This window comes from Cynocephalus volans, chromosome 17, assembly GCF_027409185.1.
Source record: "Cynocephalus volans isolate mCynVol1 chromosome 17, mCynVol1.pri, whole genome shotgun sequence".
NCBI classification, from domain to species: Eukaryota; Metazoa; Chordata; class Mammalia; order Dermoptera; family Cynocephalidae; genus Cynocephalus; species Cynocephalus volans.
In genome coordinates this window covers 36,240,587-36,256,085 of record NC_084476.1, presented here as the reverse complement: position 1 = coordinate 36,256,085, position 15,499 = coordinate 36,240,587, and the positions used below count along the sequence as shown (strand labels likewise).

Here is a 15,499-nt window from a genome sequence, read left to right as displayed (position 1 = left end):
GTTGTTTCCTGTGCCTAGTACAGTACATGGCACTTAATAGATACTCAACCAATACTTAGTGAATTCTACAACAAATTCTAGGCATAATGGGAACTTTCTCTCTCCCTAAATTATTTTTACATTAATTGAACATGATTTATCTCCAGTGTCTGGCAAGGCATACTAACCTAGACTGATGATAGTGGGAACAGAAAGGAAGAACATACTTTGCTAATTCACCCACTCATTCATTCAATAACTACTTACTATGTGCTTTCTCTGTACCAGGTATGGTCTTAGCATTAGGTATACAGTAGTGAACAAAACTCACGAAACTCTCACTCTTATGGAACTTATATCTTGGTAAGGGAAGACAGACTAACAAGTACATATATTTATCTTGGGTGGTTAAAAAAAAAACAAAAAAACAAAAAAACCCAGCAAGGGCAAAGGCTCTGCTGCACAAGTGTTCTTGCAGCATTAAGGAATAGCAACGTGGCCTATATTACTACTGGTGAGCAGTAAAGTGAAAAGCATGGGGTGGTGGGTGTTCCCCATTTATTCTATACATAGATCTTCAAAATACACTGATAATCCTTACAGCGAAACATACACACACACACACAAAATCTACAAAAGCATTAAAGCAAGAACAAAGGAGAAAGGTCACAAAATAGACACGACTTACTGTGCCAGAAATCTGTGCTCTACTCAAGATAGCTTCTGCAATTGGGCCTGACAGTTATGGGCCAACGAAAAAAGAGGAATAATAACTGAATGGAAGGCAAAGGAGCAGTGAGATAACCTCCAATGAGAAGAGAGGGTCAACAACAGAACCATAAGAACGATTCCATTTTGAGAAAGAAAAGAAAAATAAGGAAGTAAAGTCAGAGAAGTAAGAAAGATAAGAAGTAAACCAGAGGGATTCTATGTAAAATGAAGACATAGCAGAAAAAGGAAAGGGTAGATGAGTGTCACATCCTTCAGAGAAACTGAAGAGGATTGAGACGGAAAAAAAGCCACTGAATTTGGTAATTAAGAAATCATTCTGTAAGTGTACAGAGACAAGTTTCACTACAGTGATGGAGGTGAAAGTCCACTTCCAAGAGTTAAGGTTTTTACTGGTTAAAGTTTGAGAAAATCAAGATAGCCAAGCATAAACGAATCTGAAAAAATGTGGGAATGAAAACAAAGAGATGAGATTACAGCTCAAGAGACAGACAGGTGGGTCAGGAAAGAGAGAAGCAAGTTTTTGAAAAATGAAAGCAGTTCATGAAAAGGGTCAGGTTGAAAAAACTGATGGATGAAAGCCCCAGAGGAGTTTGAAGGGACAGTCACAAGGACACCGGTGAAGAGGTTAGCTTTAGAAAGGAGAACTGTTCCTCTGAGATAGGGAAGATATAAGAAAAGGTGGTGGGGAGATAGAGATGAAAGAAGATAACGAAGCCTATGCTTCTTCGTGAGAAAGATAGTGTGCTGTTTCAGTCCAGGACCCCATGGTTAGTATTTTGCCTGGCACAGGGTAAGCATTAGTAAATGAGTTGAATAAAGGCATGAATGAATTAACTGTAAACTCATCCATTTCTCCCTCTTACTCATATTCTGAAATAGAATATACTACAGAAGGGAAATAAACAGATGTTTAAGCCCTTAAAAAGAATTCAGAGATAGGTATAAAGACTGGTTGTGACTTTAAAAGAACTCAAAGAATCTTTGGAGAGGTCATCTTCAAAAAATAACCAAATACAACAAGAATTTAACATGGCTGTCAAACCAACCCACTAACATACTTTCAATTCAGATACTTACCCAAATGCAGAAAGGAAGGCACAGTCATCATGCAAAATATTTGCTACTCTTTCAAAAACTCTATAGTTGTCTGAATCCTTTTGCTCAAAATATCCAACGATACTTCTTTTGCTTCGCTGTAAAATAAAGTATCTAATTATTTTGTACACATATATAGTTTTATAAATATGTTATTTCATTTACCCCTTATTCTGGTACCTAAACAGCTCCAACTATTTTTCAACTATCTCCAAATTAAGTAGGACTATAAATGCATAATTAGCTTCTAACACCAATTCCAAACTATTAAAGATTACATTGGGTTAAAAATAGTTCTTAAATACAATAAAATATACTTATAAACATTTCCTTCTAGCATTTTATTTTAAGATTTCAAGAAATAGATAATTAAGAGAGACAGTCTTCCTAAATAAGGTGACTAATTCTAAATGTGTTAAAATAGCACATCAACTTATAACTTGTGACTGTTGGTAGAGACGCCTCTGTGTAACTCTTATACTCCTATACATTTTACCAAATATGCCAAAAATGCAAGACCCTGACCAATCTTCACCCAGGCCATTTTGCAGGGTTGTGCTTGCAGTGAGCAGCATTGAGGTGTGAGGTAATATCTCCCTCCAGGACAAAGATTGGGTGTGGAATATACTAAAAAGCATATGTACTTCACAGGGCCTGGTTTTCCAAAGTCTTGCAGTTTCAAATATTGACCTTGCAAGGACAGGAAATTTTCTTCAGGCTATAAGTCTCTGTTACAAGATAAGGATTGTGGCACACAATCTGGAAAATAAAGGCAGGAAGAGAACCCCAATTCAGCATTAATTTCCCAAGGAAGGGATCCCTCTCGCTTGAGGGTTCCAGTGGGAGATTAACCACTTCGGGGCCTCTCGCTGCTCAGTAGAGATGGGCTTTGAGTAATCCTTTGCATCTCTATCACCCAGGGGAAGTGGGGTGACAAATCCGTGGGGGGCGAAGCAACACAAAGCAACAATCGGGGTTACCGCTTACTCTGAAAGGACAAGTTCCCCAAGCCCAGTGTTCATCTGCTGTAACACAATCCATTGCATGTGCAGGCATCCATATGGCTGGGCCCTCTGTGTTACCTCCATAGAACTTGGGGGCAAGGAAACAAACATGCTCACACTGCTTGCTTTGTGATGTAAGCAATAAAGTCCTCTGTCTCTGACCCAGGTGTCTTGCTTCTTCTGACAGCATCCATGAAATGGTAACTGGCTAACTTACTAGCTTGTAAGTAAGGTAAAAATAAAACTTAAACCTGACAGTCACAATAAGTGACTGTGATAAAGCACAAACTCTTCTGTTTTTGCTTCTGTTGTTTGTTATTTTTAAAAAACTACTTAGTGTACAAAGAAAGGAGTTTGCTAAGTTTATCATTAAGAGGGGGCTACTGTAGAGAACACTAAAACCTATACAAAGAGCTGATTATAGGAGTGACTGGAGCAGATATTCTGAAGATCTCCAGTAAGAAAAATATGGAAACTCTGGCAGCATATACTTGACTTTAACTTCTATTTCTTTTTAATTCAGGCTTCCCTTTGACTTCCATTAATTCGAATTAGTACAACTTTACTGTATACTATATATTTTATCTAGAAGTTCAGTAGAATAATAGCATTTCCCTTGATAATCAGTTCAAGAAAAATTCAACTCACTATGTATATGTTGAATCCATGGCAATGAACTATAGGAGAATATCCAGATTCTTTGCTTGAGTTAGAATTCGTTTACATTCATTCAACAGGCAATGTTCATTTGATCAAGCAAAAGTTAACAACTTACGTCAAGGGTGGTGATTTCTGCTAAGTCCCGAATTTCCTGAATGGGGTCACTTTTCTGTTGTCTGATGTAATCTGCAAGTGCTTTCACTGATCGCTGACCCCTGTATTCTCTCTTCATCATCATCCCATTACGAAACAATTTGAGGGTTGGATATTTGCTTATCCTGTATCTCTGGGCTATATCAGCTAAAATAATGAAAAAAAAATTAACTTCACTCTCATACTTGGTCAGGATAAGCCTATCAGCCCAACAGTCAAAAATTTTACAAATGCTTAGTAAAAACTTTTTGATTCATGTCACTCTTCTTTCAGTGAGAGAGAGAAAAAATTAATCATCACTTGAGTTTATATTGGTTAAGAGGCCAGACTCTGGACTCATACTGACTTTAAAATCCCAAATTTGATACTTACTGGTCACGTGAACTTGTAAACTACATAAACTCTCTGTGCCTTAGTTTTTCATCTATTACACAAGGATGAGAATTTCTACCACGTAAGTTATTTTAAGGATTAAATGAGATAATACAAATACATAGCACAGTAAGCATGGCCCATGAATACTGACTATAAAAAACAGCAATAATAATTATGCCTTATAAGGTTTGACACAAACTAAAATACATGACAATGACAACAGCAGCATATAAGTTGGCGGAAGGGAGAGAAACAGGAGGAAAACTATGTTAATTATTCTAAGGTCTTTACACCGCCCAGGAAAAAGTTAAAGTACTTATAATATTTTGATAAGTCAAGGATGCATTTTACTCTCTCTAGGATAAGTGATCATAGGATACGAAAGGTGTATTAGTAGTTAAGGGTGGTTCTCAAAGGGGGGTTGGAGAAAAGGCTATATAATCAAGATCACATAACACTTTGGAAAGTCCATGGAGGATGTATAAAGGGGAAATCATGATTGATTACTAAAATTCTTTAAACAGAAGGAAAGTATGAATAAAAAAAGGGAACCACTGATCATGTATGAGAATGCTTTATTCACCAAATTACAGAAATCTGAAATATTGACATCTTAATTTACACATATTTAACACAGACAATAATCTGTCTGATTTAGGAGTTGGTAATTCCTTGAAGCAGATGACTAGTAGATATATCAGCTATAAGCCCTTTTTCAACCTGATAAATTACAGTGAGGTAATATGTCTTTGAGGTATTATAAAGATGGTGTGAGTCTTATTACCTGAGAAAGGAATTAATGAGATTAAATTGGTACTACAAATTGAAAGGTGAGAGTAGTCCCATAAGCGAGTATAAGTCTTTTAAGTTAAACAGAGGCACTTGAAAAAAAGCATAAGCCACAAAGGCTTGGGCTTACCCTACTACATGAAAACCAACCTAGAAAAATAATTTTAAAAAATAAGGAATTTTATTTTCCCAATTAAAAACTACATTCACTCCCCAGCATATTACATACAAAAACCTAGCATATTATAAAATGAATTTTTGCTGTGATGTATACATAAAAATGTTTTTAATGAAAATGTTAAAATTAGGTTGAATAATAGTAAGCCAATGCTACCATGCTGTGGTCTAGAGAATGGAAAATGTCTTTTTAAAAGTTATTATTTCCCCAAATGTCTATCAATAGGGAGAATGGATGAATAAAGTACGGTACACTCACACAATCAAATACTAGGCTGTTATATAAGGAGATGAAAAAGATCTCTGTATGCTGCTAAGGAATAGTCTTCAAGATATACTGTTAAGTGAATAAAGCCAGGTACAGAAGAGTATGTACAGAAAAGATATTTTGTGTAAGCAATATGGAGAAGAAACTTGGGGAAGAAATATGATTACATATGCATATATATACACACACATATATACATGTATATATATGCTTACTTATATATTTGGCCCTCTACCCCCCCCCCCAAAAAAAAACACCAAGGGGGAAAAATGGGAAGAGGAGTCAGGAATGAAATTTAGATTTCTCTGACTATACTTTGGTTTTACAGTTTTAACTTTGGAACTATGGAAATATTTAACATTAAAACAAAATTAAATTTTAAAAATGTTAATCCTAGCATTGTTATTTTGAAATTAAACACATATCATAGATAAAGAACATAATAATTATGATGATGCCATTAAGGATCAAGATTTTCAGCATAAGAAAAAAAAACATAAAACTGAAGTAAAGTAAAAACTCTATAATATTTCATTTGAATTAGAAGTACCAGCATGAACTCATGTTTTTCTTTCAAAAATGTACTTCTAAGCTCTTTCCACTGATAGCTATCATCAACTATTTAATGCCAATAAGTTCGAAGATTTACATAAAATGGAAAAATTCCAATAAAAATACAACTTACCAAAACTGACACTAGAAGAAAAATAAAATATAAATGAAACTGAATTATTAAGGAAATTGAATCCATAATTCAAAGCCTTCCAACAAAGAAAACTCCATTCCTATATTTCTTCACCAGCAAATTCTACCAAACATTTAAGGAACCAATAATGCCAAATTTACACAAACTATTACAGAGAATACAAAAGCAGAGAACACTTCCCACTAGTTTTACTAGGTCAATGTAATTTTTGAGAAAACTGACAAGGAAATTATGAGAAAAGAAAAGCATACGTTAATCTTACTCAAGTACATAGATGCAAACTTGAAAAGAAAATATTAACAAACCAAATTAAGCACTACATACAAAGGCTAATACATCATAATCAAGCTGGATTTAGTCTAGCACTTCAGTTTAGAATAATATTTTAAAACAATTAATGCAATTCATACATTAACAAAATAAAAGAAAAATTCTATAACTTCTCAAAAAAAGCAGAAAAACATTCGATAAAATTCAACACGCATTCATGATTAAACACCCTTAGCAAAGTAGGAAAAGAGAACTTCCTTAATTTGATAAAGGATATCAAATTCAAGTAAATAAATACCAATCAACTTGATGGTGAAACACTAAAAGCTTACCTGCTGAGATCAAGAAATAAAGATGCCTCACATTACTTCTATGTAACACTGTACTGCAGTTCTTAGTGTAATGGGAAGAAAAAGAAAACAAAAAAGAGTATATATACACTGGAAAGGTAAAAATAAGAATGCCATTACTTACAGATGATTTTATTGGGTTCACAGAAAACCCAAACAGGAATCTACAAAAAGATTTCCACTTCCAAGTTAGGATGTAGTAGGTAGCAGAAATCTACTGCTCCTTAGGGAGGGAAGTTTTGGTGATGGGTAGCAATAATCAGCCACAATGTATATCGACAAAATAACATTTTAAATAAATAAATAAATAAATAAAATTTTTAAAAAACATGCAAAAAGGTCAAGGGAAAAAAAAAAAGAAAGAAATCTACTGCTCCTGCTACAACAATAGATAAAACTGGATTATTTTAAAAAACTACATTTTTAAAGATATCCAAAATCATGAAACCAATGAAAACTAAATGAACTGAAATTCCAGAAGGGAAGAACCATTCCTAAATGAGCAAAAACCACTAAATCACTGGCATTTTCTTTCCTATAGTTACCTGTGTAATTCCTTTTGGAAATTAAATCTTCAGTTGAGGATTATGCTTGCACGGGCAGGAAGAGAAATCAGTGAAGCTTTTCATAGCCAACTGGGCTGGTATGGTAAATTGAATGGGCCCTGAAACACAGAGCAAGTTTCCCCAGAGGACATCTACCGAGTGCTGGGGTGACATATGAAAATAGAGAGTTGGGCCAGAAAGACAGAGTAAAATCTCCTGTGGCCTCGTGGTGCTTAGGTGAAAATGTCTACTTGTGGAAGGGTCCTGTAACCCTGCATCAGAGCTATACACAGCCAAGACATTTGCCAGATTGTGAAGCTACATAGGCCAGGAAGAATCTAGATATTGAAGACGACTATGAATTTTTAAGACAAACTGAAAGAAAGACAATCGTGACATGTACTAGAGACAAATGATTAAAACTCAGAATAAAGAATCAATTAAAAAAAGATCACCAAAAAGATAAATGGGCAAAAGTTATCAATTTATGAAAGAAACACAGATGGCCGGCCAATAAACATAAAAACATGCTCAGTTGTAATCAGGAAGTTACAAATTAAAACTACGAGATAACATTTTGCCCATCATATTGGCAAAAAACCCACAATAATAATAAAGATTTTAAAAACTAATATTCAGTAATATCAAGCCCTATGAAGGGGAAAGTTCCTACTAGGTCCAATTTAGGTCCACATTCAATGTTAATAAGGCTAAACTAGCCTAGCTGGTGCCTAATTTGCCAACAAGAAGCCAATGAGTTTTTTTAATCCCCAAAGCATTTGGCAGAAAGGATATGAGATGCACCCAGAAGGAAAGAAACTAGTTTAATAGGAAACATCGATTTTCCTTTTGTGGCCTAAGGATCAGTATGAAAACAGACAGCGAGAGGCACTGCCAGAGAGAATATAATGCTTTTAACTTTCTAAACTTGGTGAATTAGTGGACATAATGAGAAAACAGTGTGCTAAAAGCAAATATGCTAAACTAGGAGTAGAATAAATAAGGATAGAGACGAACTCTAGAGGTTCTTAGTTAATGGAGTTTGAATTTTATCTTATTTGTGATAAACAGCCACTGAGCTGTAGAGCTCTGCTTTCAAAATATCCACTTGGCAGTAGGAGAGCAGCAGAGAGAACAGTAAGGAAGCTACTGCAATAGTCCTGGCAGAAATAAGAAGAGTCTGTTTACAAACTTAAACATTACCACCTTTAGGTTGCCTTAAAATTCTGGTTTTGGAGAGGAAAAGATTTAAAATATTTGAAGACTTTCTGGGGATTAGATACTCTCTTGCCTCATTCTCAAACAACATCATCGCAGCAGGTATGCCACATAATGAGGTAGCTTTTAATTTTTAAGGAGCAAAAACCTTAAAGTTACATTGCTCAATAATCTCAGACATAAAGGTGACTTTTTACAAGCTTTGGCCAAAAGTGATTTTAAGATAATTACAATGTGACATTTTGACAATATAACAAAGAATGACTTCAGGGCTATAATAAATGGTTTTTGGGTTTTTTTTTTTTAAATTAACTGGACTGATCAAATGTTAAAATGGATGTCAGAGGAATTATAAATTTCAGAAGGTCAACAGCTCACTGATTGGAAAATTAGCATGTACTTTTGCTTCAATGGTCACTTACTTTTTTTTGATGGGTCCTGCCTGCCTCACTATTGCCCAGCAGAGTTCTAAATGGGGAAACTGCCTCATGCTCTTGCCTCAGCAACGTGCCTCCCTGCTATGATTATCCATGGCAGACAGTGCAAAGAGGCAGAAGATTTCAACAGGAAGGTCTTTCTGTTCTTCTGGTTCTAGGAGAAGGACCACTGCTGCCTGCGTACCTCTTTCCTAAACCATGCCCCCACTACCACCCCTGCAAAACAAACAAAAAAACCTACAAAAACAAAAACAAGACAAAAAATAAAATCTTAAAAAGAAAAATTACAAAGCCTAGAAGCTCACTCAGAACTCAGGCTTAGACTGCTCATCCAAATTCTGTTCTATTCACATGAATTCTTCACTTTATATTTTTTTGTTCTTAACACAGCATTTATGAATAGCTCTTTAAAAAGCTTCTCAGTTTCCAATGTTCAAGTTGCAATGGAAGACAGAGAGGTAAGAGTAATCAGGTGTATGAGTGCATGTGCTACCTAATCCAAGGACAATTACAAAGTATTTGACTAAAAATGACCAGCAAATAACATATGAACCTCTCCTGCTTAATGCCATATAGCCTAAGGCCACTGGAGGTCAGCAGAGAACCTGATCCCACCAAGGGCAGACTGAAGGGACCTTCTAGATCCAAGGCAGCATGACCATCATAGAGAGTAATGATTTTTTTTTTTTTTTTTTAAAGATGACCAGCAAGGGATCTTAACCCTTGACTCCGTATTATCAGCACCACACTTTCCCAAGTGAACTAACTGGCCATCCCTATATAGGGATCCGAACCTGTGGCCTTGGTGTTAGCACCACTCTCTCCCAAGTGAGCCACCGGGCTGGCCCGGAGAGTAATGAATTCTATTCTCAAACTCCCCAAATGAGGAGAGCGTAAAGGATGAGATGAGATGTGCTCATGATCCATACTTGAAGCAAGGGCATGTTTTAATTATGTGTGCACGCGTGCATGAGTGCATGAGTGCATAGAAATTTTGGGAAACAGACAATTACAAAGAAGAAAATGAGAGTTATTTGTAATCCAACTACTACTGGGGAAAACCACTGTTAACATTTTAATTTATATCTTGCTGACTATGAATAAAAGCTGCTTAAATAGCAGTTACTTGTTTCAGTTGAGAAAAGAACTCTGAGATTAGTCAAATAGGAAAGTGCTAGCATCAATAACTGCAGAATGGGTTTCAGCAGCTTGGAAGAAACTCCTATAAAGAGTAGGGGAACACTCTTTAATCAAGAGCATTATCAACACCTTTAATGGCATAAAGTTCAATATTGTGTGGAAAAACAGAGATCAACTCAGTTGGAAAGTGATGCACAAGAGTTATACTCTGAATGTGAAGTTGTTTCAGGATTACTTGAACAAATGTATTTTCCTTTTAAGGTACACGCATTAATGATGATAAAAAAAAAAAAACTACATCTAAATGAGTATAAAATAGTTCCTACAATAGGTATAAAAAAATTCTAAGTGATAAGAAAGCATTATGTTGTAGTTCAGTTTTTTTCAGTTTTTTCAGTTGTGGATAAAATTGTGCCTTATAAGCAATGATAAGTTAGATTTGGTGGAATATGGCCGAAAATATTATACCATTGGGATATAATGAGATAACCTGTGTAAAGTATTTAACCGTACCTATAAAACTAACAGTTCATAAATGCTGACTACTGTTTATTATTCGTTTATCCATCCATCTATTCTACAACTACAACTGAATGCCTACTGTGTGCTAGGTACCATTCCAGTGCTAGGGATAGAGGGGTAAAAGGACAAGGTCCTTACTCTCATAGAGCATACATTTTATCATTATTATTATCATTATCAATATTACTACTGCCGCTGCTAACTCTACTTCTAATTGTTTCCACAGGCTAGAATCTTAAATGAAAATCTTACAACTCTTAATAAATAATACATGTACCCAAAACATGTACCAGCTTGGAGTTTCTCAGTATGGTACAAGAGAAGCTCAGACAAATTCTTATCACCCTGTACAACGTGTCAACAAAAGAATATATCTTCACCAGAGATGCAGTTTCCTTTTATGGGCCCTTCACATGCGAGGATCTCACAGGGCAACTGCCAAATCTATGACAAAAATGAAACCCAGCATCCCACTCCTCTGCAGCCAGCACAGGAATATAAATGGCCTCTGGACAGTGGGACGGGGTTGTTCCTCAACGTTCTATCTCTTTCCTAGTTGCTCAGACTTCCTTTTCCTGTTATTTTCTGCCTTGTCTGATCCCTACATTAAATAAAGCAAATGAAGAATTTGGGGGCTTAGGAAGAGAACTATAAGCTTTATACTGAGATTTCAAAAAATACTTGAGCTTAAATAGTTGAAAGCTTCCTGATGACACTCCAGCTTCAGCCCAAGTTCAAACTTATCTTTCTACAGTTCCCAAATTTATTTGAGGGTGGAGAATGGGGCATCAAAGGTGCTTCATCCATGGGGGGGGAGGGAGGTTTTGGTGATGGGCAACAATAATCAGCCACAATGTATATCGACAAAATAAAATTTAAAAAAAAAAAGAAGTCAATGCTAATAGTTTATTGGCAACATTCATGGAAGCATCAAAAGTGGCAAAGAGAAATCTGTACAAAAAACTCTAATTTGTTTGGTAAAAACTTGATTTTGGGGAAAAAAAAAAAAAAAAAAGAGGTGCTGCATCCAGTTCAGAAACAGAAATGGAAGGACTGACTGGGTGGAACAGGCTGTTACATCCAATCTTGCCTGCCTTCCTTGTTCAGTTCCCAAGTTCTCAGCCTATTTAGCTGAACCTATAAACAAAGAACGTGCTAGGAAGGGCATATAAATAAGTGAAGTAAAGACAGTGCAGAAAGCACTTCCGCTGATAGGCAGAAGAAAGGGAGAAAGAAGGAAATAAAGGCAGCAAACAAAAGAGGAGCCTTCTATAAATATGTACTGAGATAGATTTTCCTGACAGACTAGTAAAATGGCATAGACGGCAACTCCTAAAGAATTCCCAGCAAGTTTTAAGGAATGAGTTAGGTGTATTGCCTCCCAAAAGGACTACTTTGAAAACACTCACTTGGAATGTTTTATGAAAATCAGTGCTATTACATTTTTATATTGTCCTATAATTATGTTGTTTGTTTCTTGACTTCATAGTCTCACTTCATTCTCAATTTTTAAACAAGGCTGATAAAGAAAAAGATTGTAACACAGAATTGGCTGAAATTCCCAAAAGCAACACAATATGCAAGATTTCTGGCTAAGACAGACAGATTTCAGAACTAAATTCAAACGTGTTAGACCTCAATTCAAGCTTGCAACACTATGAAGCAATAAACAGTCATTAAAGACTAAAAAACAATACAAGCAAAGGCTGATTCATACATCTTGCCACATTAATTTCTTCCAAGAAACTGTGTTGGGTTTTACCAAGTCTTTTGGCATCCATTGATAGGATAAGCTGGTTTTCCTTATTTTACCTGTTGATGGAATTTATTATATTTCCTTAATATTAAGCCATCTTTGTATTACTGGCATAAATTCTACATGGTAATAGGAGAATACTGACAAAAGGCACATCTATATTTCATAACATCTGGTGATAAAGCAGAGATGCTAATGCCCAGGAGATGGTACCTTATAAAAGAAAGCAGCTTCATGACCACAACAAAGTGACCTCAAATGCCCCACATGCTTGGGAGGGAGGTTTTCAATGAAAAACTCAGGACAGCTGCACAGAGAACTGTGGCGCAGTTTCCAAAAGCCATCAAGTGGCTCTAAGCATTTCTCAGAATGCCAATAAAAGTCTGTTCAAGAAAACTCTTTTCAGATTTTGGGAGGATCCTAAGATGGCGCTGGCTGCGGCGGTTGGTGCGGAGTAGCTGAGGTGGAAAAGGCGGCCACTGGGCCTTAGGCAGCCGGGAAACTTGTGGACCTTCCTCTTGCCGTCTCTTAAGGGAGGACTGCTGCTGGTGGCTGGTCGGGGGGGCTGACCGCCACTTTGCCCTTGGCAGGAGAGGCTGCCTCGTTTACAGGCAACAGCTTTGAAGTATGGAGCAGGAAAAGAACTGTTTCTTAGCTGCAAAAGCAAGTCTCTAAACAGGGAACACGGCGCCGGGGCTGCTGTTGATGCAGCCAGGATCCTGGAGGCCAGGGCCGCGCTGAAGGCGGCCAGCTGCCCTATTCAGGATTCGAGGTTTCAGGCCAGCATAAAAGAAGATTCCTGGGAGCGCCAGAGCCGCGCCATGGGACCGACTGAGCAGCCTGAGGCAGCGGTGGCCGAGAACGGGGACAGCGACAAAGCAGAGGCAGAGAGGGAGCTGCCCGACCCGGCACATCCCTGTGAGTGACCCCCGGCCCAGCCCTGCTCGGGGAACAGACGCCCACCCGGCTTCCGCCTGCCCCATCGGGCCACTCACCGCCCCCAGGGCTGCCTCCATTTTCTCAGGTGGTGGCAGCTCCGGCCCGGCTCAGCCAAGCCTGCCCTCCTCGCCTGGCTCGACTCCTCACTAAGCCTTCCCACTTGCTTGCCCGGGGGCGGGGCTTCCCGGGGCCTTCGGGCCGGCCTCCCCTCCCACTCCCTCCACGGTTCTCTGGCGGGGCTGGTGGCATGGGTCGTCCCCGGCCAGCGTCGGGAGGGCAAGGAAGTACGGGCTGGGCCGAATGTCACTCCACCGAACCCTGGGCTCTGGCCCCCGGTAAACTTCCTGTTACTGGGAGGCAGATGCCATCTCTGCGGCCACCAGTTCGGAAAAACACCTAACCGATTTCTGGTTAGGAATAGTGTGGTTGGACAGTTTCCAAGTTCGCTTGAACCTGCCGGAGAGCTGACTGCGGGCGGGCACCGGACTTGGTCCGTGCCAGGGGGATACAAAGGTGAACCGTGTGCTGTGGACTCCGCCCCCAAGGAGCTCACCCTCTGGTGTGGGAGATAAGACAAGTACACGAATAACCGCAATACCAGGAGGAAGGTGATAAGTCCCAAGAAAGATCTACACAGTGCTACAAAGGCACCCAGAGCAACCGGTCGTCTGCGCCTAGCAGAAACCTGGTAGACTTCCTCGGCGAGGCGGTGCCAAGCAGGGTCTTGAAGGCCCAGCTAATAGAAGAGGGTTGCAGAAGACACATCCCAGCCCAGCCCAGTGCGCACTGAGCTGAGAGACGTCTGGCTAGGGAGGCGGAGACTCAACAGAAACAACACACCCTGTGGGATCGCCACTGCACGATCCAACAGCCCAGGCCACAGCGCACGGAACAGGGAGAAGTCCTGCACAGGAAGTGAAAGCTCAACAGAGACCACACACCCTGTGGTACAGCCCGTGATCCAGCAGCCCAGCAGAGTCCAAGCTGACCAGAGAGGTGGCTCCCCGGAGAGGCCCAAGACCCGAGGCAACCATACACACAAGGCACTAGAGGCCAACTGAGCAGTCATGGAGGTAGCCATACCAAATTGGCAACCACAGCAACATCTTAGTTAGTCAATAGTCTCAAACCAGTGGACTGTGAAACCCCCTGCCACAATGAATAAACATCAAAAAAAAGATACCAGAAATACAAAAAATCAAGAAATTACACCACCAAAAGTTAATAAATCTCAAACTCTAGATCCTGTAGAACAAGAAGCCCTTGAAATGACTGACAAGGAATTTCGAGTGATAATTCTAAGGAAACTGAATGAGATACAAGAAAACTCAGCTGGACATCAGGATGAAATGAGGAAAAGTATACAGGACCTGAAAGAGGAAATGTACAAGGAAATCAATGTCCTGAAAAAAAATGTAGCAGAACTTGCTGAACTGAAGAAGTTATTCAGCGAAATAAAAAACACAACGAAGAGTTTAACCAGCAGGCTTGTCGAAGTTGAAGAGAGAACCTCTGAACTTGAAGATGGGCTGTTTGAAATAACACAAGCAGACAAAAAGAAAGAAAAAAGAATCAAAGACATTGAAGAAAATCTGAGATATCAGACAACCTTAAGCGCTCAAATATCCGAGTCATGAGTATTCCAGAAGGGGAGGAAAACGGAGATTGCATTGAAAACATATTCAACAAAATAGTGGCAGAAAACTTCCCAGGTATAGGAAAAATCACAGATCTTCAGATCCAGGAAGCTCAACGATCTCCAAACATATTCAATCCAAAAAGGCCTTCTCAAGACATGTTATAGTCAAATTGGCAAAACTCAGAGACAAAGAGAGAATCTTAAAAGCTGCAAGAAAGAAGCATCAAACCACCTATAAGGGAGCCCCAATCAGGCTAACATCAGACTTTTCATCACAAACCCTAAAAGATAGAAAGGAATGGGATGATATATTCAAAATACTAAAAGACAAAGAGTCCCAGCCAAGAATACCCTACCCTGCAAGGCTATCCTTCCGAAATGAAGGGCAAATAGTATATTTCTCAGACAACAAAAACTGTGGGAGTTCACTACCACACGACCACCCTTACAAGAAATCCTCAAGAGAGTACTGGGTTTGGTTCCTGAAAAATAAATGCCACTGCCATAAAAACCCAAGAAAAATCAAAACCCACTAGTATAATAAAAATGGCATTCATGAAGAGAAAACAAACAAACAAAAACGCTATCTACAACCTAAGGAACCAACAAACACAGAAACCAAACAGTAAATCAGAAAGCAAGGAACAAAAGACACCTAAGACAACCAAACAACCAATAAAATGCTAGGAATAAATCAACACCTTTCAATAACAACTCTTTCTGTAAAAGGCTTAAATTCCCCAAT

At 38.5% G+C, this 15,499-nt stretch overlaps 1 protein-coding gene across 1 annotated transcript in view; it reads right to left on the bottom strand.

Annotated features, from left to right (window-relative positions):
- ERP44 (endoplasmic reticulum protein 44) overlaps window positions 1–15,499 on the bottom strand; it is a 110,032-nt gene that overhangs the window by 30,204 nt on the left and 64,329 nt on the right. Inside the window, exons 5-6 of the mRNA XM_063081781.1 lie at window positions 3,586–3,770; window positions 1,789–1,904 (exon numbers count right to left, since the gene is read on the bottom strand). Of these exons, the coding sequence (XP_062937851.1) occupies window positions 1,789–1,904; window positions 3,586–3,770 (301 nt within the window). The remainder of the gene's footprint in view (window positions 1–1,788; window positions 1,905–3,585; window positions 3,771–15,499) is intronic.